At 40.0% G+C, this 26,876-nt stretch overlaps 1 protein-coding gene across 1 annotated transcript in view; it reads right to left on the minus strand.

Moving 5' to 3' along the window:
• LOC111157041 (LanC like 2) overlaps positions 1–26,606 on the minus strand; it is a 48,339-nt gene extending 21,733 nt beyond the window's left edge. Inside the window, exons 1-2 of the mRNA XM_022518252.1 lie at positions 25,761–26,606; positions 18,497–18,614 (exon numbers count right to left, since the gene is read on the minus strand). Coding sequence (XP_022373960.1) covers positions 18,497–18,614; positions 25,761–25,964 — 322 coding nt within the window. The 5' untranslated portion in view covers positions 25,965–26,606. The remainder of the gene's footprint in view (positions 1–18,496; positions 18,615–25,760) is intronic.
• Between the last annotated feature and the right edge of the window lie 270 nt (positions 26,607–26,876).

Raw genomic sequence — 26,876 nt, forward strand, 5'->3', positions numbered from 1 at the left:
TTTGCTAATTGCTGTTAGAGTGATTCAGTACCTCCTAGACAAGGTAAAACGTAAGACTGCCCACACATTCCCATTTTCCGTACATTCATTTCAAGATTTTACTCCTTCTCTGTATTTTGAGCTAACTGGATCCTTTCCTTTCTACTTCTCATATTATCACTCTCTCCTATCTTACCCCAAATTAAATCATAACTTTCTAAATTTTACAGCCCTACCAGGCTCCCCACCAAGCAGGACCCGATGCAGGGTTTAATCCCAGGACCCTTTCTAAAAAATTAGAAAATTTTTCTATTTCTCACAATTTTTCAATTGTCTTTAGTGACCCAACTATCCAAATGACCAACCGACCAGTGAGTTAACTCACCATTTACGGAATAAGCCATATGATGCAGAGTAAGGTAACTAAAGGAATACGCAACCTTCCTATCTTAAAAATTTTATGTATTTATTATTTAGGGAGAGAGCAGACTATGAGCTGAGCATGAGCCACGCGTGGGGGCTCCATCTCACAACCCTGAGATCACAACCTGAGCTGAAACCAAGAGTCGGATGCTTAACCGACTGAGCCCCCAGGTCCGTCACCTTCCTATTTTAAAGGATAAATCCAGACACTTAAGTAAACCAGAGAGGGGTCGTCTTCTGGAAATCTCCAGAGGATGACCTCTATAGCTTCTGGAAGAAGCCTGCTATTATTCCTGGCCTCCAGTCACTATGACAGCTAAGTAAAAAAAAAAAAAAAGGATCCATATAAATATATGCTTAATAAAATATGTTCTGGAGAAAGTACTGAAGGAAATGATAGGATGGTGAAAAGGACAAAGAGAACATTTATTCATGTTAGGTTGGGATTCTCTCATATTATGTTCTTTGTCTAACATCCTACTCTCACTTCTGTTAGTTTTCATTTTGCTTTTTATTTTACTTTGTTGTGATCGTTTCGCTTGAGTGTAACTGGCACGCGACATTCCAGCAGTCTCCGGTGCATCACATGGCGTGGTTTACCAGTTGTGTTCTGCTGTGTGTTTTGCTTTTTAAATTTCTCTAAATAGGTAGTTTCTTTTTTCTTTAATTCTCCATTTCGGAGTATCCTACTTCACTTTCAGATGCTTAACAGCTCTCTCTACATGTATTTGAAAAGTCCTTTTCTCATTATCTATTTCTTGAAAGTTGTTAAGTTAGATATAAAAGTACCGTATTTGTAAGCCTTAAAAAGTGTCGTATAGGGGCGCCTGGGTGGCTTGGTGGGTTAAAGCCTCTGTCTTCTGCTTGGGTCATGGCCCCGGGGTCCTGGGATTGAGCCCCGCATTGGGCTCTCTGCTCAGCAGGGAACCTGCTTCCCCCTCTCTCTGCCTGCCTCTCTGCCTACTTGTGATCTCTGTCTGTCAAATAAATAAATAAAATCTTTTTAAAAAAAGTGTCCTGTATTTAAGCTGTTTCTGTATTCAAGAAATTGAAATTATAAACATAAAGAAAGCAAGCTAAAAGTGAAGTACCTACAAATTTCAAACATATTTATTATAAAAGGTTTACAAATAAGTACTTCACGATTGACTCAGAAATCCTTAGAAAAGAGAATGATAATGTGGTCAGCCTGCGAACATTAAAACCTATAGTTATAGATGTATTCAAAACTTAAATGTTGTAATTAATTAAATAATTAATTTTAGAGAGGGGGAGGGGCCGAGGGAGACAGAGAATCTCAAGCAGGCTCCACATCCAGACAGGGTCCAATGTGGGGCTCAGTCTCGCAACCCTGAGTTCATGACCTGAGCAGAGAGGGAGAGGGAGAAGCAGGCTCCCCACCAAGCAGGAAGCCCGATGCGGGGTTCAAACCCAGGACCCTGTTACCATGACCTGAGCGAAGGCAGATGCTTAATGAAATGAGTCACCAGGCACCCCGAGTTGTGTAAATTCTTGACATATATTGGATACAATCCTTTTATCAGGTAAGTCATTTGCAAACTTCTCCCATTCAGTACATTGTGTTTTGGTTTTGTTGACTGTTTCCTTTGTTGTGTAGAAGCTTTTTATTTTCATGTAGTCCCACAGAAAGAGTAGCACTGGGATATCCTGTTCTTTGAAAGAAACTGTCTCTTTTAATTAGCTCATTATTCGTTTTCTCCTAGTTTTACTAAGGCACAAGTGACAAAATCGTACATGTAAGTGTACAACAGAGTGCTCTGATATACTTAGGCATTGTGAAAATATAACCGCAATCAGGTTAACAAACCCATTACCTCACATGCCATTTATTTAATGTGTGTGATGAAAACACATCTTCTCTCTTAGCAAATTACAAGTATACAGTACAGTGTTATGAACTACAGTCACAACGTTGTACATTGGAGCTAAAGAACTAGTGTATCTTGTAACTGAAGGTTTTGTACTCTTTGACCACCATCGCTTCTTTTTCCCATCCCACAACCCCTGGTAATCACTGTTCAACTCTGTTTCTATGACTTCGATGTTTGTTTGTTTGTTTTTAAGAATTCAGGTATATGTGAGATCATGGTTCTATCTGGTTTATTTCACTTAGCATAATGTCCTCTAGGACCATCCATGTTGTCACCAATGACAGGATTTTGTTCTTTCTCGTGGTTGAATAATGTCTCATTACATCCACACAGATGTAGGTATAGGTACAGATGTACGTGTACATGTAAATACAGACAGAAATAGATAAAAATACCACAACTTCTTTATCCATTCAATCATCGGCAGATACTAAGGTTGTTCCCATATTTTGGTTGTTATGAATAATGCAATAAACATAGGGGTGCATGTATCTTTTCGAATTAAGTTTTCTCCCTTTGGAAAAATACCCAGAAGTAGAATTGCTGGATCACCTGGTAGTACTATTTTAAATTCTTTACATTTACTTTCCCACCAAAAGTATACTATGGCTCCCCTTTCTCCACATCCTTGTCATCATTTTTCATCTCTTCTATTTTTAACAAAAGCCATCTTAACAGGTATGAGGTGATATCTCATCATGGTCTTGATTTGCATTTCTTGATAATTAGTGAACACTTTTTCAGGAATGTGTCAGCCATTTGCATGCGGTTCTTTGGAAAATATCCACTTAGGTCCTTGGCCCATTTTTTAAACTGGATTATTATTATTATTATCATTTTTACTATTGAGCTGTGTAAGTTTCTTATACATTTTGGATACTGACCCTTTAGCATAAATATGGTTTGCAAATATTTTCTCCCATTCTCCCAAAAGAAAATTACCTTTTCTGTTAATTGCTTCCCTTGCTGTGTAGAACTTTTTAGTTTGACATGGTTCCCCTTGTTTATTTTTTCTTTTGTGGCCTAAGCTTTGGGTATCATATAAAAATAATCATTGCCAAGATTTGAGTCAAGGAGCCCCTATGTATTCTCGTAAGAGTTTCATGGTTTCAGGCATTACATTTAAAGTCCCTAATCCATTCTGAGTTAATTTTTGAGAGTGGTATGAGATAGCGGTCCGGTTTCATTGTTTTGCACATGACTCTCCAGTTTCCCCAATATGATTTATTGAAGAGATGCTTTTTTTCTCCACTGTGTGTCCTTGTTGCCTTTGTCAAGGATATTAACCATTTATTTTGGGTTTATTTCTGGGCTCTCTATTCTGTCCCTCTCAGCTATGTGTCTGTTTTCATGCCAGTACCACATTGTTCTGATTACTATACCTCTGCAATATATTCCAAATTCAGAAGTGTGATGCCTCCAGCTCTGTTCTTTCTCAAGACTGTTACTGCTATTTTGGTTGTTTTGTAGTTCCATGCAAATTTTAGGATTTTTGTTTTCCGATTTCTGTGAAAATACCATAAAATTTAATAGAAATTATAATATCTATAGATTTCTTTGGGTGATATATTTTAACAATATTAATACTTCTGATCCATGACAATGGGATATTTTATCTACATCTTCTTCAATTCTTTTATCAATGTCTTACAGTTTACAGCACAGAGGTCTTTCACCTCCTTGATTAAATTTATTCCTAAGGATTTTTCTTTGATGCTATGAAAAATGGAATTGTTTTTTTAGTTTCATTCTCCAAGTTTCCTGCTAGTCTATAGAAACACAACTGATTTTTGTATATTAATTTTGTACTGAATTTGTTCATCAGTTTTAACAATTTTTTGGCAGGACCCTTAGGGTTTTCTCCATGCAAGATCATGCTATCTGCAAACAGAAACAATTTCACTTTTTCTCTCTGACTTGGACAGCTTTTATTCCTTTTTCTTGCCTAACCGCTCTGGGTACATGTATATATTCATTTCCTCTTGATGAACTAACTCCTTTATCATTACATAGCAACCGTCTTTGTCTCTTGTTAGAAGTTTTTGAAGTTGAAGTATATTTTCTCTGTCATAAGTATATCCAACCCGGCTCTATTTTGGTTTTCATTTGCATCAAATGTTATTTTTTCCGTCTCTTCACTTCCAGCTCTTCCACTTTCCGCAGTCCACTAGAGCTGACACGAGTCTCTTGTAAGCAGCATATTGTTACATCTTGTTTTTTATCCATTCAATCACTCTGTTTCTTTTGGTTTGATAATCCATTTGAATTTAAGGTACTTGTGATATGTAAGGACTTACATATGCCATCTTATTCATATTATTATTATTCATATTCTGGCTGTTTTATATTTTCTTTCTTCCTCTTTCTTTCTCCTAGTCTGATGATTTCCTGCATTGGTACACTTTGGTTCCTTTTTAAAAATTGCTTGACTAATACTATACATTTTTCCTTTGTGGTTTATATAACATATAACATTCTATTTTAAGCTGATAAGTTAACTCTGACAAAAACTCTACTCCCTCCAACATTTTGTTTCTAATGTCACATTTACATATTCTATATCATATATCCATTTAAAAATGTCATAGCTATAGTTCTTTTTAATATTTTTGTCCTTCGACTTTTGTGGTAAAGTGATCTACACTACAGGGCCTGAATTTGACTATACACTTCCCTTTATCAGTGTTTTACATGTTCATATTTGCATCCTTTCATTGCAATGTAAAGAACTATTTCAGGGGGAACCTGGGTGGCTCAGTGGATTAAGCCTCTGCCTTTAGCTCAGGTCATGATCTCAGGGTCCTGGGATCAAGCCCCACATCTGGCTCTCTGTTTAGCAGGGAGCCTGCTCACCCCCCACCGCCCCCCCGCCTCTGCCTACTTGTGATCTGTCAAATAAATAAATAAAATCTTTAAAAAAAAAAGAACTATTTCAGCATGTCTTATGGTAATGGACTCCCTCAGCTTTTGTCTGTGAAAGTCTTTGTCTCTCCTTCATTTTGAAAGGATGGCTTTGCTGGGTATACTATTTTTGCTTGGCATTTTTCTCCTTTAAGGACTCTCCCCCCAGCCTACGAGGTTTTTGCTGAGAAATCCACTGATAGGTTGATGGGTGCTCCTGTGACATAAGGAGTTTTTTTTGTCTCTTACTGCTTTCAAAATTATAAAATTATCTGTGTCTTTGGTTTTAGACATTTTATTACAATGTGTCTCACTGAAGTACTCTTTGGGTTGAATATATACGGGGAATTACAGGCTTCATGAACTTTGATGTTCATTTCTCTCCTGAGATTTGGAAAACTGCCAGCCATTATTTCTTTAAATAAGCTTTCTGTCCTTTTCTCCCTCTTTGTCCTTCTGTGACTCCTCTAATGCACACGCATTGTTTCACTTGATGATATCCCATAATTCACACAGGCTTTCTTCACTCTTCTTTCATTCTTCTTACCTTTTTTCTCCTCTGACTTTACAATTATTAATTACATGTCTTCAAATTCACAGAGTCTTTTGTTCTGTTTCAGTCTCCTGGTGACGCTTTCTATTGCATTTTTTCATTCCATTCACTGTATTCTTCGGCTCTCCAATTCCTCTTCGGTTCTATTTTTGTTTTCATGATTTCTATCTCTTGTTAAACTTCTTCTTTTATATATAGTTTTCCTGATTTCGTTGAGGTGACTTCCTGTGTTTTCTGGAAGCTCAATGAACTTCTTCAAAACCATTAAGTTTTTTCTCAAGCAAACTGTAGCTCTCCATTTCTTTTGTAGGTACTTGAAAATTATTTTGTCCTTTTGCTGGTATTCTTTGATTTTTCATGTTCCTTTAGGTCTTACATTGTTGTCTTAGCATTTGAAGAACTAACCACCTCTTCCAGTCTTTACTAACTGCCTCTGGAGGTGGGGGTGGGATGCCTCTGTCAGCCCTGCTAGGGATTCTGAGGCTTTATCATACCTTCTCTACATATACGCCTACTCCAAACTTCTTGTTCCGTCTTAGGAGTGAATTCTAATGATTGTATGACTGCTCCTAATTCCACAAAGTCAGGATACAGGACTCTCCTGTTTGTTTTCCCTACAGTAGTGTTAAATGCTCAAGTTTGTAAGCTCTCTTTCACTTCTACAGGGTTGAGCTGGCTTTCTATTTATTCTAACTGTCCACAAAGACTTGTACTCACTGCCTTCAGGGGCACACTCAGTTACAGGGTGGAGCACCATGTGGGTAAGGAGAATGAAATGTCAGAGATGCCTGTGGGTCAGATGGGAGGATTCACAGACCAACTGTCCCCAGTAGCCTGTGGCCAGGCTTCCTAACGGAGTGCGTGGTTAGTAAGACCTGCGTTCCTTGTTGAGTTCTGAACACTGGTTGCTATGCTCCCAGTGTCTCCCGGCCACTCAGTCATGTAGATCACCTCTGTATTCTGAAAGAGTGAGAAAGAAGATGTCTTTGATAGCTGGAGAAGCTGCAAACTCACATGTTCTCACTTTCCCCTGTGGGGGAAACTGCAGACCGAGTTCGTTTTTTAGCACTGAGCTGTGCCACCTTGGAGATGGGTGACATGGAAACGGGAAACTGTTCTGCTTATTCTCTTCAGTGTTCCCAGTCTCAGATTTTTTTCTTCTCCCAATGAGTGTGCCGAACTTATCTACTGGACTCCTAGGTCCCACAAAGGTTCTCTCATCTGTGTGTGATTGCCCAAAGCAGTGTTCTTTGGGACGAAGTTGGTAGAAAACTCCTGTTCCACCATCTTGCTGATGCCATTTTCCTTGGGATTTCCTGTTCTTTCAAGGTTTGGTAAAATTTCCCAGTGAAATTTTGGGGGTAGATCTTAAATACCATTCTCAAGTTTTTATTTGGAAGTTTGTCTACTTAGATGTTACATCTCTTCTGGGGAGAGGTTTGGTAGACTACGTAGTCAGAATTATCCATTTCATTTACATTGTGAAATAAATTTATACACAGTGAAAAGGAGTGTGGCTTCTAAAATTTCCTGTTACAGTGGTTTCCCCACCTCATTTATAATGTTTCTGTGCCTTCTTCCCCTATCTGCAAACTTCTGTTTGGATCTTAATTATATAATTAAAAGTAATGAATGTCACTATAAGCTCCTGCCTGTGTTCCCTTAATCATATCTTCATTATGGTCCTCTACCATAGGATGGCTACTTTCTCCTGCCCCTCCTCCTTTTTTGTAAAGGGCCAGACAGCAACTTTTATGTTACCCTTTAAAGTCCCCATTCAGTCTCATTGCTTACTCTTCTATTTCAAAATTCTTAAGAATTAAAAAGAAAAAAAAAGAATACAAATATATACTAGCAATAGGTGAAAGCTCTGGTTGTTCCACATTCATCAGGAATTGGTATTGTCAATGTTTTGGATTTTGTCATTTCCCTAATAACATACGATGTTAAACATCTTTTCATATACTTACTTCACACGTGTATTGTCTTTTTTGGTGAGGGCCTTTTAGTTATGTTGTACATTTGTAAAAGAGTCTTTTTTTTTTTTTCCTGAGTTTTTTTTAAGATTTTATTTATTTATTTGACAGAGAGAGAGCGCGCACAAGCATGGGGAGCTGGAGAGGAAGAAACAGGCTCCCCACTGAGCAGGGAGCCTGATGCAGGACTCGATCCCAGGTCTCCGGGATCATGACCTGAGCCTAAGGCAGATACTTAACCAATTGAGTCACCCAGGTTTCCCCCTTATTGAGTTTTAAGAGTCCTTTGTATATATTCCAAAAAACCCCCTTTATCAGAAAAGTTTTCTGCAAATATTTTCTCTCTTTTTTTAAAGATTGTGTTTGGGGTGCCTGGGTGGCTCAGTGGGTTAAAGCCTCTGCCTTTGGCTGAGGTCATGATCCCAGGGTTCTGGGATCGAGCCCCACATCGGGCTCTCCGCTCAGCGGGGAGCCTGCTTCTCCCTCTCTCTCTGCCTGCCTCTCTGTCTACTTGCGATCTCTATCTGTCAAATAAATAAATAAAAATCTAAAAAAACCCAACAACAACAACAAAAAAACTTCAATGGTTTCAAAAAAGATTGTGTTTATTTGAGAGAGACAAAGTGAGAGAGTGAGAGAGAGAGAGAGAGAGAGAGAGAGCATGAGTTGGGGGAGGGGCAGAAAGAGAGGGAGAAGCAGACTCCCCACTGAGCAGGAAGCCCAACTTGGGACTCAATCCCAGGACCCCGGGATCAGGACCTGAGGCAAAGGCAGATGCTTAAACCGACTGAGGCACCAAGGTGCCCCACAAAAATTTTCATCTAGTCTGTGAATTATCTTCCCATTTTCTTGACATTATCTTTCACAGAGCAGTGTTTAATTTTAGCAAAGGCTAGATTCTCACTTATTTCTTTAACTAATAATGTCTTTGGTATCATATATAGAAAGTCATTGCCATACCCAAGGCCATCTAGGTTTTCTTTTATGCTGTTTCCTAGTTTTCCAGTTTTCTATTTTACATCTAGGCCTATGATCCACTTTGAGCTAATACTTTTGAAAGATGTCTAAATTAACTTTATTGCACGTATATGCCCAGTTGCTCCAGCGTCATTTGTTAAAATGACTGTCTTCCCCCATTTTGCTTTTGCTCCATTGTCAAAGACCAGTGAACTGTATATAGTAGACTGCATTTAAGTGAGTCTACTTCTGAGCTCTCTGTTCTATTCCAGCCATCCATTTTTTTGCCACTTCTTGCATCACACTCACACTGCTTTGATTGTCATAGCTTCATAATAAACCTTGGAAGTCAGGTAAAATCAGTCCTCTAACTTTGTTCTTTTCCTTCAATATTGAGTTGGCTATTCTGGATCTTCTCCCTTTCCATATAACCTTTAGAATCAGTTTGTCAATATCCACAAAATAACTTGCTGCAATTTTAGTCGGCATTGCACTGATCTATAGATCAAGATGGAAAGAACTGGGAAGATGCAAGCCTTCTCATCCCTGCACATGGAATATCTATTTAGTTCTCCTTTGACATCTTTCAGAAGACTTTTGTAGTTTACCTCACACAGACTTTGTAGACTTTTTGTAATTTACACCTATTTCATTTGGGGGAGTGCTAATATGAATGGTATTATTATTATTTTTTTAATGGACTTCTTCATGAGTTTGTGGCATCCTTGCCCAGGGGTCATGCCAACCTTCTCTGTATCGTTCCAACTTCAGTGTATGTTGTGTCAAAATGAGCACATATGGTATTGTTTTTTCATTTCAAGTTCCACTTCCTCGTTGTTACATAGGAAAGTGATTCACTTTTGTATATTAACCTCATAACCTGTAATCGTGCAATTACTACCCATGGATTTTTTCATTATTTCTGATTTTCTACATAGAATTATCATGTCATCTACAAAGAAAGTTTTATTCCTTCCTTCCCAATTTGTATACCTTTTTATTTCCTTTTATAATCTTATTGCATTAGTTAGGACTTCTGGTATAATGCTGAAAGCTATTGTGAGAGAGAACATTCTTGTCCAGTTGCTGACCTCAGCAGCAAAGTTTCAAGTGTCTCATCATTAAATATGATGTTAGTTTTAGGCTCTTTGTGGATGTTCTTCACTAAATAGAAGAACTATACCTAAGTTTCCAGAGATCAAGAATAGGTGCTAGATTTTTGTCAAATGTTTCTCTGCATTTATTGATGCGATGATGTGGTTTTTCTTATTTAATCCTACTCTACTCTCAAATCACACTGTATCATTTCAAGGATAGAGCCAGCACTTTATAATAACAAAATATTCCTAATTCCTCCCTCTCATCCCTCATATCTTGAGGTCAATTCAATTTACTTATATATATTACATGCATTTAAGCATTTAGAAGTATCAATATAAATATATATATATATAAATATACATGATTGAACAGTGTTATTGTTTTGAACAATATTTTACACAAATGCTATTTTGTATATTTTGACTTGTTAGAGCAATTAAGAATAAAAAAATAATTATTTCACTTTTACTTATTCATTCTCTGATTTTTTTTTATGTAGATCCAAGATTCTCACTTACATCATTTTCCTTCTCAAAATAACTTGTTTCAACATTTCTTGCTGGTAGGTCTACTGGCAACAAATTCCCTTAATTTTTATTTGAGGTTTTTATTTCTCACTACCTTTTCAAGGCTAATTGAGCAGGTTACAGATTACTAGGACCCTGATTCTTTCCTCTCAGTACTTTAAATACTTCACTCCACTCTCATCTTGCTCATATGGTTGATGAAAAGAAGTCTGGTATAATTCTTTTTTTGCTCTGCTACAAGTAGGATTTTTTTCCCCCTTCTGTCTTTCAAGATTATTTTTTTATGGTTTTATGAAGTTTGAATATAATATGCCTATGTGAAGTTTTTGATTTTGGTCTATCTGTGGAGGTTTTTTTTGGTGGGGGGGATCTTTGCTATTTGGTGTTCTCTGAGCTTCCTGGATTTATAGTTTCTTGTATGATGTTAATTTGTAGAAATTCTCAGTCACTATTGCTTTAAATATTGCCTCTGTTTTTCCTTCTGTTCCTTCTCCTTCTGATATTCCCATTTCATATATGTTGTGCTTTTTGTCATTGTCCCACTGTACTTGAATATTCTCTACTGGGTATTTTTTTTTATACTTTTTTTTTTTTTAAAAGATTTTATTTATTTATTTGACTGACAGAGATCACAAGTAGGCAGAGAGGCAGGCACAGAGAGAGGAAGGGAAGCAGGTTCCCTGCTGAGCAGAGAGCCCAATGCGGGCCTTGATCCCAGGACCCTGGGATCATGACCTGAGCCGAAAGCAGAGGCTTTAACCCACTGAGCCACCCAGGCGCCCCTTTTTTATACTTTTTTTCAATTTCCTTTTCAGTTTTCTAAGTTTCTATGTCATTTTCAAGGTCACTATTTCTTTCCTTAACTGTACCTCATCTAATAATAAACCTATCAAAGGAATTCTTCATTTCTCTTATAGTACATATGATTTCTAAGCATTTCTATTTCCTTTTTTCTTAGAATTTCCATCTCTCCTAGGGTTCCAAAGATGGTGGTGGAATAGGAAGACCCTAGACTTTCCTCATCTGAAAAATACAACTAGGTAACTATTGAATCATCCTAAATACCTCAGGAATCAATCCGAATACTGAAAGAACAAACTCCAAAACTAAAGGAAGGAAAGAGGTAGGAAGTGCAGAGACATGGTTTCTGAACCATGCAAGAAATGGATCACGAGTTCTGTGGGAAGGAGGGAGCACAGGTGGTGGAGAAGAGCAAGAGAGAGAAGCACACAGGGGGATGCACGAGAACATTTCTCCAAAGCCTCTGACTTGGAAAATGAGAGGGGCTTAATTTCGTGAGTTCTTGCAGCCAGAGGAGCTTAAAACCTGTTGTTTTAAAGATCAGCGGACACAGATGCAACAGAGCCTAGAGGGCGCTGTGCAAATCATGGAAGGAAGGCAAGCAAACAACCTGAGGGGCAGATACTGTGGAAACAGCAATCAGAAGAATGTCTGAGGCACACAGTAGAGATTATTTGCTCTTCTTGGAACATGTCCCTGAAAAGCTGTATTCAAGGAGATGCCTCTCAAAGGAGCTAGCTGGTGCCATTTCCCTCTCCTGACCCAAAGCATAAAGAGAGTCACTTGCAGGAAGCGGTGAGATGTAAACACTGTCTGCCTAACTTTTTGCACCAAGAAGCCCCACACCCCTGTGCTCTGGGGAGACTGCCCTTCCAGTCACACTTCCTTCAGTCCCAGTGTAGAGGGCCCTCACTCCAAAGACCAGCACAAACTCATGCCCACACATCTCCCAAACAATGAGTTCTACAGGGCCTCAGTTCCAGTGGAGGTGGTGACAGGTCTCATTTCAAAAGCAAAAAAGCACACCTAATTAAAACTTGCCACATTAAGGCCAGGCAACAAACATGCCCACAGCAAACGACGGGTTTAAAGGATGGAGAAGCCAAAAACAACAGTAAAGTCCATGCAGCACACACCAGAAACACTCCCTGAAGTGCCAGGTCTTGGGCACTATACGAACACATTTCATAAAGCCATTACATTCAGAAGCATGAGACATAACTGGTTTTTCTAACACAGAGAAAGCGGCAGAAATTTAGAAAAATGTGAAAACAGAAGAATTTGTCACAAATGAACAAGATAAGGCCACGGCAAGAGATCTAAGTGAAACAGATATAAGTAACATGCCTGATGGAGAATTTAAAGCAATGATCATAAGGATACTCACTGGGCTTGGGGCAAAGCACAGAAGATCAGCGCTTTGATCAGTGCTAAGATCAGTGAGATCCTTATCATAGAGATAAAAGTTAAAAAAGAATCAGAGATGAAGAGTTCAATAAAAAGAGATGAGAAACACAATTAATGAAATAAACAGCAGGCTGGAAGAAGTAGAGGAACAAATTAATGACCTGGAAGACAAAATAATGGAAAGAAATGAGGTAGAATGAAAGAGAAAAAGAGAACTATGCATCAAGAGAATAGATTTAGGGAACTCCATCAAATGTAGTAATATCTTTCTTATAGGAGTCCCAAAAGAAGAAGAGAGAGAAAAGGGGAAAGAAAATTTATCTGGAGAAATAATAGCTGAAAATGTCCCTAAGTTGGGATAGAAAACAGAAAGCCAGATACAGGATGCAGAGAACTCTCAACAAAATCAACAAAAGAAGGCTAATACCAAGACATACTGCAATTAAATTTGCAAAATATAGTGATAAAAAAAAATCTTAAAAGCAGCAAGACCAAAAAAAAGTCTTTAACTTACAAGGGAAAACCCATAAGTCTAGCAAGAGATTTTTTTCAACAGAAACATGGCAAGCCAGATGGGAGTGGAATGATATATTCAACATGCTGAATGGGAAAAATATGTAGCCAGGAATACTTTACCAAGCAAGGCTATAATTCAGACTAGAAGGAGAGAGTTTTCCAGACAAACAAAAACTAAAGGAGTTCATGACCACTAAACCAGCCCTGCAAGAAACATTAGAGGGGACTCTTTGAGTGGAAAGGAGAGACCAAAATTGACAAAGACAAGAAAAGATCAGAAAAAAAAATCTCTAGAAAAATAAACTAAAAATGTATTAAAGACCTAAATGTGAGAACTGAAACCATAAGAATCCCATAACAGAACATACGCAGTAGGCAGTGTGACATCAATCATAGCAACTTCTTTCTAGTTATGACTCCTGAAGCAAGGACAAAAGCAAAAATTAACTACTGGGACTACATCAAAATAAAAAGCTTCTGCATAGCAAAGGAAACAATCAATAAAACTAAACTGGTCCAGATGATATATCTGATAAAGGACTAGTTATCCAAAATATATAAAGAATTTATAAAACTCAACACCAAAATACAAGCAATCCAATCAAAATATGAGCAGATTTTGATAACAGTGGAGGGGAGGGGGCAGAGATCCAGCAGAAACATGGACAGATATTTCTCCAAAGAAGACATCCAGATAGCCAATGGACACATGAGAAGATGTTCAACATCACTCAGCATCAGGCAAATGTAAATCAAAACTAAAATGAGGTATCACCTCACACTTGTCAGAATGGATAAAATCAACAACACAAGAGACAACAGATGTTGGTCAGGATGCGGAGAAAGGGGAAACTTCTTACACTGTTGGTGGGAACACCCAATCTGGAGAACAATATGTAGGTTCCTCAAGAAGTTAAAAATAGAGCTACCCTATGACCCAGCAATTGCTCTATTAGGTACTTACCTAAAAGACAGAAATACTAATTCGAAGGGATACACACACCCCAATATTTATAGCAGTATAATCTGTAATAGCCAAAATATGGACACAGCCCAAGTGTCCATCAACTGGGAATAGCTAAAGAAGATGTGGTATACATATAAACAGTGGAATATTACTCAGCCATAAAAAGGAATGAAATCTTATCTTATCTTATCTTATGAAATCTTATCACTTGCATTGACATGGATAGAGCTAAAGAGTATTACGTTAAGCAAAGCAAGTCCGAGAAAGACAAATACCACATTATTTCACTCATATGTGCAATTTAGCAAAAACAAAGGAGCAAAGCTAACAAAGAAACAGACTTTTAACTATAGAGAACAAAGTGACGGTTACCAGTAGGGATGTCAGTGGGGGATGCTGGTTAAATAGGTGATGGGGATTAAGGGGTGCACTGGTTGTGATGAGCACTGCATGTTGTATGGAAATGTTGGATCATCTTACATATTTACTTTTTTCACTAAAATCCTTAGCATTATTAATCATAGTATTTGAAAACTCCTGGTTTGATAATATCAACATTCCTGCTGTATCTGATTCTGGGTCTGACGTCTACTTAGTCACCTCAAACTGTTTTAATTCTATTTTACTTTTTAGTATGCCTTGTAAATTTTTATTGCAAGGTGGACTTAATGTATTGGGTAAAAGAAACTGCAGTAACCAGTCCTTCAGTAATGCGGTGGTAAGGAATAGGGGAGTAGCAGTATTCTATGGTCCTATGATTAGGAATTGGTCTTTTGGTGAAGCTGTGCCCTTGGACTAGGACCTTTACTAGTGCTTCTCAGTGTTTCTTTCCTGTAGGTTGGACAGGATAGGTACAGGGGGCTGGAGCTGGGTACTTCCCTTCTCCCATGTGAAAGGCCCAGACAGAGAAGGTGGAGTTAGGGATTTCCCTTCTCTAAGGGAAGTCTAGCTTCAGTAAAATTCCAGTAGGTTAGGTTCTAGTAAAATAGTTTCTCCGGAGGGCGGGTCTTGTGAAGAAACCAGAATGCTCTGGCATATTTCAAAATGGTTCCGCTTTCTTCCCCTTTCCGGAAGCACAAAGGGATTTTTCTCTAATATCTACGGTGAGAACCTGGGAGGACTCCTGGAGTTAAACTTGAAAAAGTGAAGAAGGGTCCTTGTAACTGGGTCCAGCTAGAGGCATTTTCTTCTCATCAAATGAAGTTTAAAGTTATTATCCCCCCACTGGTTCCCATGGATGTTCCTTCTTGTGGATCTCTGCTCCAGTAAATTGTGATTTTCTGTGTCTCTCTCTCTCTCTCATTTTTGGTGTAGACATTTGCCCTATGACCTCACTTTGCTAACGGATCTAAGAATTGTTAATCTTTGTTTGTTCAGCTTTTTACTTGTTAGGATGCAGTGACAACTTCTAAACTCATTACATCCCAGATCAGATTTTGTGTTTTTTCATTTTTATGGTATCGCTGTGCTTTCTGGAGCGTCAGTTCCTCCTTCAGCCCCTTGTCATTTGGACTTTGTTTCTGAAGGGACTTTCCCTTGTCCTTCAATTTCTTTTCTTAGTTCTTTCAATTCTTATTTCACATCATCTTATTGTCTGGCCATCTCTTCCCTGGGTTCATTTCTGCTTTGCGATCCATTTGCTTAATTAAGTTCCAAAATTCATGTTGAAAATGGGGCAATTCTTTTCCACGTTGTAATGGCATTTTCCTGGTTTCTTCTTCTTCCATTGACGAAATTTTATATTCCTTTTTTCCTAATATTATGTACACAACTGAATTTTTTCTTAAGTTTGAATCAGGTGAATTTTTCTGAATCAAGACCCTCTAAAAGAGGGAAAGTGTTAGGACAGCTTTCCCAGTTTTTTTTTAATCTCAAGGGCATCCTCTTCTTACTAAGTGACAGTTTATTTATATATGATGACTTGTGGTGACTGGATTTCCTTTGATTCTCATATCCTTCTTTGTTGCACAAGGGTTCCCCCACTGACGTTTCCTTTCTGACTACACTATTAGCCAGCGCCACCAGGGATGAAGTTCCTGCCTCATAAAACAAACCCCTTTATTTATCTTACATAATTCACAACAATCCTTTTTTAGAATAATGTGGTTTAAAAGAATCCTATAACCTCTGTTCCCTGTATGCTCTCCACACCATTTTTCCCTGCCTCTCTTCCTCACCCATTTCGTGTTCAGATAGGACCTCAAAAATTCCCCCCGAGGGTGTGTCTCATTCTTCTGAGAATAACTATTTATTGATTTGGGAGAAGGGGAATTGCAGAATACATTTTGCCACCCGTGGGTCATCTGGCTTCCTCCTGTGGACACCACTGTGGCTTTCTCAGTTGTTTTGGATTCTATTTGTTTTTCATACATTATTATTCGGTGTATTCTAGATCTCACAACTTTGCTAAAAAAAAAAAAAAAAAGGTGCGGGTGCTTCATTCATTCTTCTTGTATTGTACAGTTTTAGGAGAAAAGAGAGAGGAGGTATGGGTGTAAGTAGACTCCATGGTGCTACCCGAATCCCAAAGCCCTAAATATTACTTTTAACCATTCACACCAAATACCTCCATGATGGCTGTAACATTGATTCCAAAAGGTAACAACAAATGGGGATTTTTAAGAAATACTGATTCTTGGACTCCTCTACTATTTAATCATTCTGAGATGGAGGCTTATAATATGTTATTATAAAGCTCTCTGAGGGTTTCTGATACATAGCTAATTTAGAACCTAATAATCATGGACTTAAAACCCCTATTTCAACAAGAAATGTTTTAAGTAAAAAACTTCTTAGGGGAACTCTGTGCTAATAATCACCATGTTATTTTTCCTTTAAAAATATTCTTCTTGGGGCGCCCGGGTGGTTCAGTCGGGTTGAGCATCTGCTTTCAGCTCAGGTCATGATCTCTGGGTCCTGGGATCAAGTCCTGCATTGGGTTCCGGTCCTGTATTGGGCTCCCTGCTCAGTGGTAAGTCTGTTTTTCCTTCTCCTTCTGCCCCTCCATCCCAGTTCATGCTCTTTCTCTCTCAAATAAATAAAATCTTAAAACAAACAAACAAATAGATAAAAATATCCTTCTTTGCTTTTTAACTTCAAGTTAGCTAAAATTATCTTGATGCTCCTGAGTGGCTCAGTCAGCTGAGCATCTGACTCTTGATTTCAGCTCAGGTCGTGATCTCAGGGTCGTGAGATCGAACCTTGTGTGGGGCTCTGCACTCAGCAGGGAGCCTGCTTGAGATTCTCTCTCTCTCTCTCCCCTCCTCTGCCCCTCCCCCCACTGACAGGCTCTCTCTCAAAAGTAAATAAATATTTTTTAAAAAATCCTTCTTTGCATTTTAGTTTAAGTTAGCTAAAATGATCTAAATTTACATTTAAAGGTGAATTTCTTTGGTTCTGTAAGCTTAACTAGCTCCATGTCTTCCTGAGTATAATAGTTTGAAAAATTTAATTTTCATGTCATTACATAAATGTTATATTAACATGAACAGGCAAATGCAAATAAAGCAGCACAGAAAAAATTATAAAAATGAACACACAAAAAAGATCAGGGCCATCATGTTTGGTTGCACACTGCAAAAGCAGGTATCAGTTCTCTGATTCTAACATGAATACTTACGTCTGTGCTGTTCATTGGCTCAACTATAATAACTTAACAAGGGCTACAAATTGATACGTAAATTGTTATTAGCAGTAATCATACTGCAGTCTCATCTCTCAGGAGATGATCTTTTGTTTCTTTTACACTCCCTAAAGAGTTATTACAATGTTCTGGCTATATAATAAAGTAATAAGAATGTAAAGTTTAGATAAAGCAAGCTAATTTTGAAATTGAGTTATTTGAGGTAGGTGTGTATATTACAAGTTGCTTATTCAATTATTATCACCAAATTCAAAATCAAAATCTTTAGGTGTACAAATGAGTCTAATGACTACAAGCAAGAGGTTAAACAGTTTATGCATAACGGAGAAATCACATACTACAACTTGTCCCAAAGATCAAAGGAATAAAGGCAAACAAAAAACTGACCCGAGGGCAAGCTTTCTCTTATGCATTTTCACAGATACCCATATATTCGGTAAAATAAATAATGCTATAAAATTAGGACATACTACATACCAAACTTTAAGTGGAGAAGATTTCTTTAGAAATAAAACTCCAAAATATCTCATCACTGATGAAGTTCAAGTTTTCATTTAAAGGGTAAAACCTAGGGCGCCTAGGTGGCTCAGTGGGTTAAGCCTCTGCCTTCGGCTCAGGTCATGGTCTCAGGGTCCTGGGATCGAGCCCCGCATCATGCTCTCTGCTCAGCAGGGAGCTTGCTACCCTTCCTCTCTCTCTGCTTACTTGTGATCTCTGTCTGTCAAATAAATAAATAAAATCTTAAAAAAAATAAAGGGTAAAAACGTCACCATTTTCAAAGAAGAAAAATTTTAATTGAAGTCTTATAAACCCAAAATAGAACACCCCAATTACTTGAATCCTACATTTGTACCTGTCCAACCAGTATAGGCCGAGCAGTCATGGGGATCGGCTGTCTTCAGCCCTTCTTCCATTTGCTGCAGAAGATCTTTGATTTTGGTCTGGATTCGCCTCGTGAAATTATGTATGATCTGAGAACCAAAAGAATACAGAAATTTAAATTGCACAAGAATAGACCAATATTACAATAAATACTCTAATAATCTAAGTTTACAGAACAGATTACTTGGCTCATGTCAATGCTTCACTGGTGAGAGGGTGTCTCCCTTAATTTTGTAGGTTAAGTTCTTAAATGAGGTAATGCCCTGTGTGGACTACAAGACATTGGTAGCATTACAAAAAATAAGTTGTAGGAACCAAAGAAAAAAAAATTTTCAAAAAAGATGGACTGAGTACACAAACGTGTTAACTTCTAGAAGTTAAAGAAAGTAAGAATGATGGCTTAAAAATTACTGACAAGGGGGAAACAGCTGCAATATAAAACATTATTAGTAAAAAAAGACCACAACAACACAGAAATAGACCTAAAATTATTGATGTACCTTATAAAAAGAAAAATATCAAATGACAAACATACAAAATATTCCCTTAGCAATTAATGAAGTTCAAATACATATGAGTATCAGACTTTGCCTTATCAGAACAATAAAAAAAATTAAAAATATTAAGTCCCAAGGCTGCTAAGAGCTAAGGAAACAAGTGTTCTTAGTCACTGAGAGCCTTTCTCAAGAGAAACTGAGTATTCTCAGATAAGTAGTTGATAGTGTTCAGATTTTTATGTCTTTTATGATTTGTACAATCTAGCTGCTTGAGAAACTGCTGAGGTATATTAAAATCCATGACTATGATCGTGGAATTTCCTATTTAACCCTTTAATGATTATTTTCTGCTTTCATGTATTTTGTAGTTCTGTTATTAGACACAAATGTATGACTGTGCATCCACTGACAGATTGACTTGTTATAATGAAATGTTCCTCTGTGAGACTCAGGAAAAAATGTTTTTGTGTTACTACACAGTTCAGGCTTTCGAGGCAAATTTCCTGAAATTTGGGATTCTAGACTAAAAGTAAACCTTAGGAATCAAGTTACAACTGCATACATTGTAAGGCGTCCAGAGAGGTTTACTTGACCCTGGAGGTATGTGTTTATATTTCAGGGGGATGAGGCGGTGACACAGGGATATACTTCTGAGTTGTACAACTGTAGAGAACCGGGCTTCTCATTTTCATAGAGAAATCTATTTACATTCCAAAGACTTAGAGTATGGTATTTCCAATGAAACTCTCCCAGAAGGAGAAGGGAAGACAGTTGCCTCTTTTCCATTTGTAAAAAGCAGAGAAAGGTTCAGCTTCTTCCTTATTTGCCTACAATACATAGACTTTGCACATGGAAGACATCTGACCTAGGTTTCACTGTGTTGCCCCACAGGGAAGACTTGAGACAGGTGGAACCACTCACTGGTTACAGTCTGTCTGATAAATAATAAATCTCTGATCCAGAAACCCCTTGTGTACATTCAGGAAAAAATTAATAGATAAACATTAAAGGCCTCAATTAGGGTGACATCAGCATCACCGCAGCATTAAGATTAGGCATCCCTTGTTTTGTCCTCCCTTGAACAATAAAAATTAGGCATCCATCCATAAACAGAAGTGCTTTTGTGTGAGTTGTGGAACCCAGCACCTTACACCAAGGACCCATGGGCAGTCCAGCCCACCAGTCTATCAGGTAATAAATAAGCAGAGGTTTTGGTACTGGCTGTGGAACCTACAGGAGACTGGGAACTAGTCGTCGCCCCTGCCCCCAAGCTGTGATCAAGAGTGCATGCAGAACCCCGAACTGAGCAATCAGATCAGATCTGAAAACCTCTGCAGAAGTCCAGGGTTTCAGAGCAAAAGTTCCAACAGTCCATTAGAGGAAAAAAAATGAGTTTGTGTGCATTAAATTGGGTAAGAGCTTGTCTTTATCGGCATCACTCCTTCCCGAAGGTGGAACAGCATAGGGCGAAACAGACGCCCATGTTTTCTCCCAAAGGGAAAGGGAGAGCCCTCGAGTGCCTAGTTTTCAAATCTGTGCAGGACTCTGCTGAAGAAACTCTTCCTCTCACGGCATCCAGAGCATTGCTGACAGAGCTCTACAAGTGGGGAGAAGAAGAAAATCGGGAGTAGCATGTAGGATTCCCAGAGCAGAGCGCATGAAAGGGACACAGTTCCTGCAGATGTGTTCTGACTCAGACACAGGTTAATGAAAAGTCAAGGAAACATGACATACCCAAAGATCACAATAATCTTCCACTAACCAAATCCAAAGACATGAAAATGTATGATTTACCCAATAAAGAATTCAAAATAGCTGTTTTAAGGAAACTCAATGAACTACAAGAAAATGCAGAAAGAAAACTCAATGAAATCAGAAAATGAAATAAATGACCAAAATGAGAAATTTAACAAGGAGATGGAAATCATAGAAAAGAATCAAAGATAAATTCTAGAGCTGAAGAATTTAATGAAATAGAAGACACAGCACAGAGAATCAAAACATAGTAGACCAAATATAAGATAAAATCAGTGAGAGGATAGGAAATTTGAAACAACACAATCTGAAGACAAAAGAGAAAAAAAAATCAAAAAGAGTGAAGAAAGCCTATGTGATCTCTAGGACATCTTCAAAACAAAACAACAATATCTGAATCAGTTCCACAAATAGAAGGGGGCAGAAACCTTATTTAAAGAAATGATAGCAGAGAACTTCCCAAACCTGGGAAAACATTGGGACATAATAAAGAGATCACCACATTATTTTAATCTGAAATGTCCTTGTCTAAGACACATTATAATAAAGCTATTAAAGAGCAGACTAGAGGAGTGCTGACAACACTGATTCCATCGTTGGCCCTCCATCTTGTTCTTCCTGTTCACCTGATGACCTCTCTTGAGGCTACATGCTCTGGGTCCCTTGGCGATCAATTCACACACCTTAGAAATGCCCATCAGGGCCAGGATGGGGGGAGGTTTGCTCTGGCCTCCCATGAATCTGTTAGAGATAACAGAGTCTCACCCCTTCCTGAGGCCCAGGTGATGCATAAGAGGTAATTAAAAATTAACTGCCGATCAGATACATGCAAGCCCTCTGAAATGCATGCAAACCCTTTGGTCTCTCTACAGGGCCCTTCTGTGTCTCCACCCTCTATAAAATCTCTGTGAACTAATGTCTGGACTTTGCAGAGAATGACTACAAGTGACTGGATCATCCTCCACCTGATCCCCCATCAGTAAGTTCCCCTGAATAAAACTCTTGTAAACTGTATGAAGTTGCCTGTTTTGTTTCCCAGTCTCAAAGTCCTTCTCCATTTGGGGGATGATGTATGAAAGATGGTAGGGTTCGAAGCCAAGGGCCAAAAAAGGATTCTTGAAACATCACAGGTGCAGAGAGGTAGTTTTGTGGGGACAGGACCCGTGGGCGGAAAAAGTTGCAATGAGGTCATGAGGGGTGATGATGATATACCTACAAGCTGGGAGGGGGCTTAGGGATAGCGTTAGTCTCTAAGGAATTTTGAAAACAAGGTTTTCAGGACCTTAAAGTCACTTAGTCATTGTTGGGAAAAGGTCATTTATTACCGCTTAATAAAACCTTAGTCATGAGACCCTTCAAATGCATATCAGGGGGCCATACATTTGGGGGATGATTGCCAACACATATCTTATGGGGTTTAGAGATAAAGGAAAATTTCTGAAGAAATTTTTATATGTTAAAGCAGACTTACAGGATGGGGAGGGGGGTTGGGCTAAATGGACCTTTTGCCCTTAGCAAGGTGTTGGCATTGGGGCAGTTGAGTCCCTAGAGGAATGTCACTCTGCCTGTTTCAAGGACTTGTTAGTGGGCTGTGAGTAATAATGATATTTAATAATTTCTTTTTTCTTTTCTTTTCTTCTGTCTCTGTTTCCCACATCAGGGGATACGTTACTATCCCTCTCCTACCTTCTAACACAACACAAACAGAGAAACCTAAAGATAGCAAGAGAAAAGATTATAACCTACAAAGGAACCTCCAATGGGATTTCTCAGCAGAAATCTTACAGGCTAAGAGAGACTAGGATGGTTTATTCAAAGTGCTGGAATTCTGAGACATGATTAATGAACACAGGTTCATCTACTTTTGGCTTATTACAAAGGAACAAAAGCCACTGGTAAACAGGTCTGTCCCATTGAAAAAGCTACCATGTGGAAGAATATACTTCTAGAAATTGTAAAATGTATTCATTAACTAGCCAATTCACAGAATGCTTGTGGAACAGACAATCCATAATTGTTTACTTCTTAGTCTTCACTAGAAATTAAGGTCCCTAAGGGTTAAGAATCCTAATCAATACACATCATTAAAACTAAAATAACAAGACTAAAAGGAAACAACTGTATTAAAAGTAGGCTAAGAAAAAGTACAATTTTTTGGATAAGGAAAGATATGTTTTTTATTAAAGAAAAAAAGTGTAACTATGTCCTAGTAAAATGACTGGTTGTTCCAGAATAAGAAAGAGATAAAACCTGAATGGATGGGAAGGTTGTGGAAAAGGAGTCTTAGGAAAGGAATTTTCTGTGTGAGCAAGCAAGCTAAGATTGGAATGAATTTAAGTTTTTAAAGAATGAGTCTGAATATCAAATGGACATACTCAAGATTAGAATTTGGTTTTCTCCCTGCCTAAAGGAATTTTTCTTGGACTATTGGTCTATGAAGAGGCTGTGAAAGGTTTGTCTTTACTTTTTAAGTAATCGCCCAGAAAGCAAAGATTGTATATCTTATCAAAGTAATTTTCTGTGCTTAATGTTGTCTCTATCAAGATTTTGATTACTTCGGAGCACTGAGTCTTCAATATTATAAGAGTTGAGTTTTGTTCTCAACTCCGCAACCTTGTGAATTTGCCTTTAAAACCTTTGTTGCGGGGTGCCTGGGTGGATCAGTGGGTTAAAGCCTCTGCCTTCAGCTCAGGTCATGATCCCAGAGTCCTGGGATCGAGCCCCGCATCGGGCTCTCTGCTCAGCGGGGAGCCTGCTTCTTCCTCTCTCTCTGCCTACTTGTGTCTGTCAAATAAATAAATAAAATCTTAAAAAACAAAAACAAAAAAAAAAACCTTTGTTGCCACCGTGGTTATGTGAATCGCTAAGTATTATTTCATCATGATCTATGATGCTATTTAGTCAAATGCTCCAAAGTTTTGACATTTTGGCAACTTGCCAAAAATCAAATTCTAAATGGTATGTTTGACATTAAAACAACCTAGATTTCTCTGAGGGTTCCTGGAAAATCTCAAAGGATTTGTCTCTTACCTTGTAAAGCAGAGATAAAAAATGAAATACATTTATTTGGTATGTTAAATTACATGGGCATCATTGACAAATAAGTGATGATAAACCTTCCCAGGGTATGTAGGGGCCAAGAGGAGGCAGCCCCAAGATGGGCCACTTTTGCATGAACACTATTTTGAGTTAAAAGTAACCAAAATCCAGGGGTGGCTGGGTGGCTCAGATCACCATCTCAGGGCCCTGGGATGGAACCCCACATTGGGCTTCCCGCTCAGCAAAGAATCTGCTTCTCCTTCTCCCTCTGCCTCCCCTCTCCCCTGCTCTAAAATAAATCTTAAAAAAAAAAAAAAGTAAAACCCAGCAGATGCAGGAAAAGCTCTCGGTCTCCCCCACAACTGCCTAAACTTACATCGGAAAGGACAGACTGCAATAGGAGAGCTAGTAAAAGAGACTCCCCTTTACTTAAGGAACTCATCTGTATAATATGGTAACCTTGTTTTTTCCAAACATCCCCTTTCACCTCCTTGCTAAAGGTCTTTCTCCCCCTTTCTGTCCTCAAAGGCCCCCCTCCACCTCTACTTAGCTTATACAGGCTTCCTGTTGCCTCACTGTCTTAGAAATCTCCAGTCCATATGGATTCCCTGTAAGTACACCTATTAAATTTGATTTACTCTTCTTAAGCTCTCTTATGTCGATCTAAGTCCAGCTAGAAGGACCATAGGGCAAAGCAAGATCTTCCACCCCAACAGATGTATGTGTACAGATGTATGTTCCAATACGTCCAATTATCTTAAATTGTTTCACACCACAGAAATTACTACATTTCCTTATCAAATGAACTTTCATCGCATCTTTAACCATGGCCATTGTTTTAAGTCTTTGCTCATTTATAGTCATTGTCTTACTCTGATGCTTTCGCAAATGTGCTTCATCTTCAGAGAGATACACAACGCTAAAAATTCTGACAAATAGTCTAGAACACAGATTTCACCTAACTTTAGGATCATAAAACTGAACTACGTAATAATTTCCAGAACTAATAAAAAAAAACTGGATTGGAGCAGAACAAGAATTAACAACATGGGACTGATTGAGCTGATGAGAATTACAACTTTTTCTTTGAAACATCAGTGGATCCTTAATATTTTTTTCCTCCAGATATAAGAAAACCTCTTCTCTCTACTCTTAAGCTATTTGTGACATGCAGTAAGAATACAAAATACATGGGGAACCAGGGAGGTGAAGTGGGACTTGGAACACTTAGATCAGTTGGGGGGGGGGGGGGCTAACTGGTAAACGTCAGGTTTTACCAAACATGAGCAGCTATGCTGATATTCACATCTTCCTTTATTTCTACTTCCCCCTGCGAAGTGAACATTTGTTCAAATAAGCAAGTCCTGGGCACTCAGACAAGACCCATTCAAATGACGCTACTGTTTATGAACAATATTTTGGTTGCTGTTCCTCTGCCGTAAATACCAAGGGCAGGGACCAGGGGCCAAACCCGATTAAAATCGGCCTCAGGGAGACTAGGAACAGATCGTCAGGGGGCACGTCTGCAGCTCCAGAGGTTGGAGGGCGTGCGAGGGCCCGACAGAAAAGACACCTGCACGTCGACCGCCACTACAGCCCTGATATTCACTTCCACGTGCCAAGAAACAGAAGCTTCATCAATGTATTTCAAAGGCAGAAGAGGCCAGGAGGCGCGTATCAAAACGCACGTTGTTAACAAAACAGAAATCTATAACCCTTCCTCCCGGAAGCGGGGCAGCTTGCTAACGGAGAAAGCGCGCCCAGAAGCCATTCCTCTCCGATTCCCTCCAACTCCCAGGGTGGGACCCACGCACGACACCCGGCGCGGAGAGGTGACGTCAGCGCGCCTTAGGGGCGGGGCGGGACGGGTGGACGCTACCATCGCCACCAACCCCCCTCACCTGGCGCGGCCCAAGGCCCGGCCAGCGCCGACGGCCGACTCACCTTTCCGTCGTTGTGGAAAGGGAGGCCAAGCTCGTCGGTAGTGGGCGGGGGGCGAGTACAGCCCGTCTCCTCGGCCGCTCCGGCGGCGAACACCGCGGAGGCAGCGGCCTCGTAGTCCGGGAAGGGATTGGCGAACGCCCGCTCCTCCATCTCTGCTTCCCCGCCCAGATGGAACTTCAGTCTCTTTGACATGGTCTCGCCCATCTCAGCCGCGCGCTCTTTCCCTTTCACGGGGGCCGCGCAGCACGGCGGGCGGGCGGGGACAAACCTCCTGCCGAGGCGCCTCGATTCGAGCAACGCTCTGCTAGCCGGAGGGTGCTCGCGCCGCCGCCTCTCTCCGGGACCCTGCCCGGCGGGGGCCGAGGGCTCCCTTTATGAAGGTCGCCAGCTGCGAGGACGAGCGGGGCTTCGGAGCTGGCGGGAGCCTCTCCGGGGGGCCTGCCTCGCCGCGGGTGGCTGGCACATCTGGCGGCAGCTGCTGTGCTCCACGTGGTGCCCCGGCCCCGCCCGGACGCCGACTGGGCCGCCGATCCCCGGTGGCGCCGGCTCGGGCCAAGCTGCCCAGCCGGGAGCGAGCAAGCTCCGCGAGGAGCGTTCAGGCCGGACCCTCCGCTGCGCCGGGCAGCTCAGAGTCCGCTCACGCCTTTCCGCACCGCCCCTTCGCTGCCACCGCCGGCTCTCGGGCAGCGGCCTCGCGGGGACACGGACCCCGCGGCTGGCACAGCTCGTCCGCGGCGACGTGCACGGCAGGGGCCGGAGTCCCCGGGCTCTGGAATCGCTCCCGGGGTCGCCGCGCCCGGCTCCTCTTCTGCGTCCGAGACCCTCGCGGGATTTTCTAGAGAAAGCCGGAGGACCGCGCGTGGCTCTTCCCGCAGGAGAAGCCTGTAGAGAATAATTCGCTGTCATTCAAGGTGTGTGCGATTTGCAGACCAGGGAAAGCGCGTCCCTAGACGCGCCATCATCAATCTGCATTTTCACCAGCCGGGAGGTTCCGCCGCTGTCCTCGGCCCCCGGTGCGCCAGCCACGCAAGCAGCAGCGGCTCCTTGATATTAAAGAAAAAAATTTCTAAAGAAAAGAATTTCAAAACAGCCTACAACACTGCAAGGATAGTGTCT

The sequence above is a fragment of the Enhydra lutris genome, unplaced genomic scaffold, assembly GCF_002288905.1.
Source record: "Enhydra lutris kenyoni isolate GAN:26980312 unplaced genomic scaffold, ASM228890v2 scaffoldscaffold51, whole genome shotgun sequence".
Taxonomy (NCBI): Eukaryota; Metazoa; Chordata; class Mammalia; order Carnivora; family Mustelidae; genus Enhydra; species Enhydra lutris.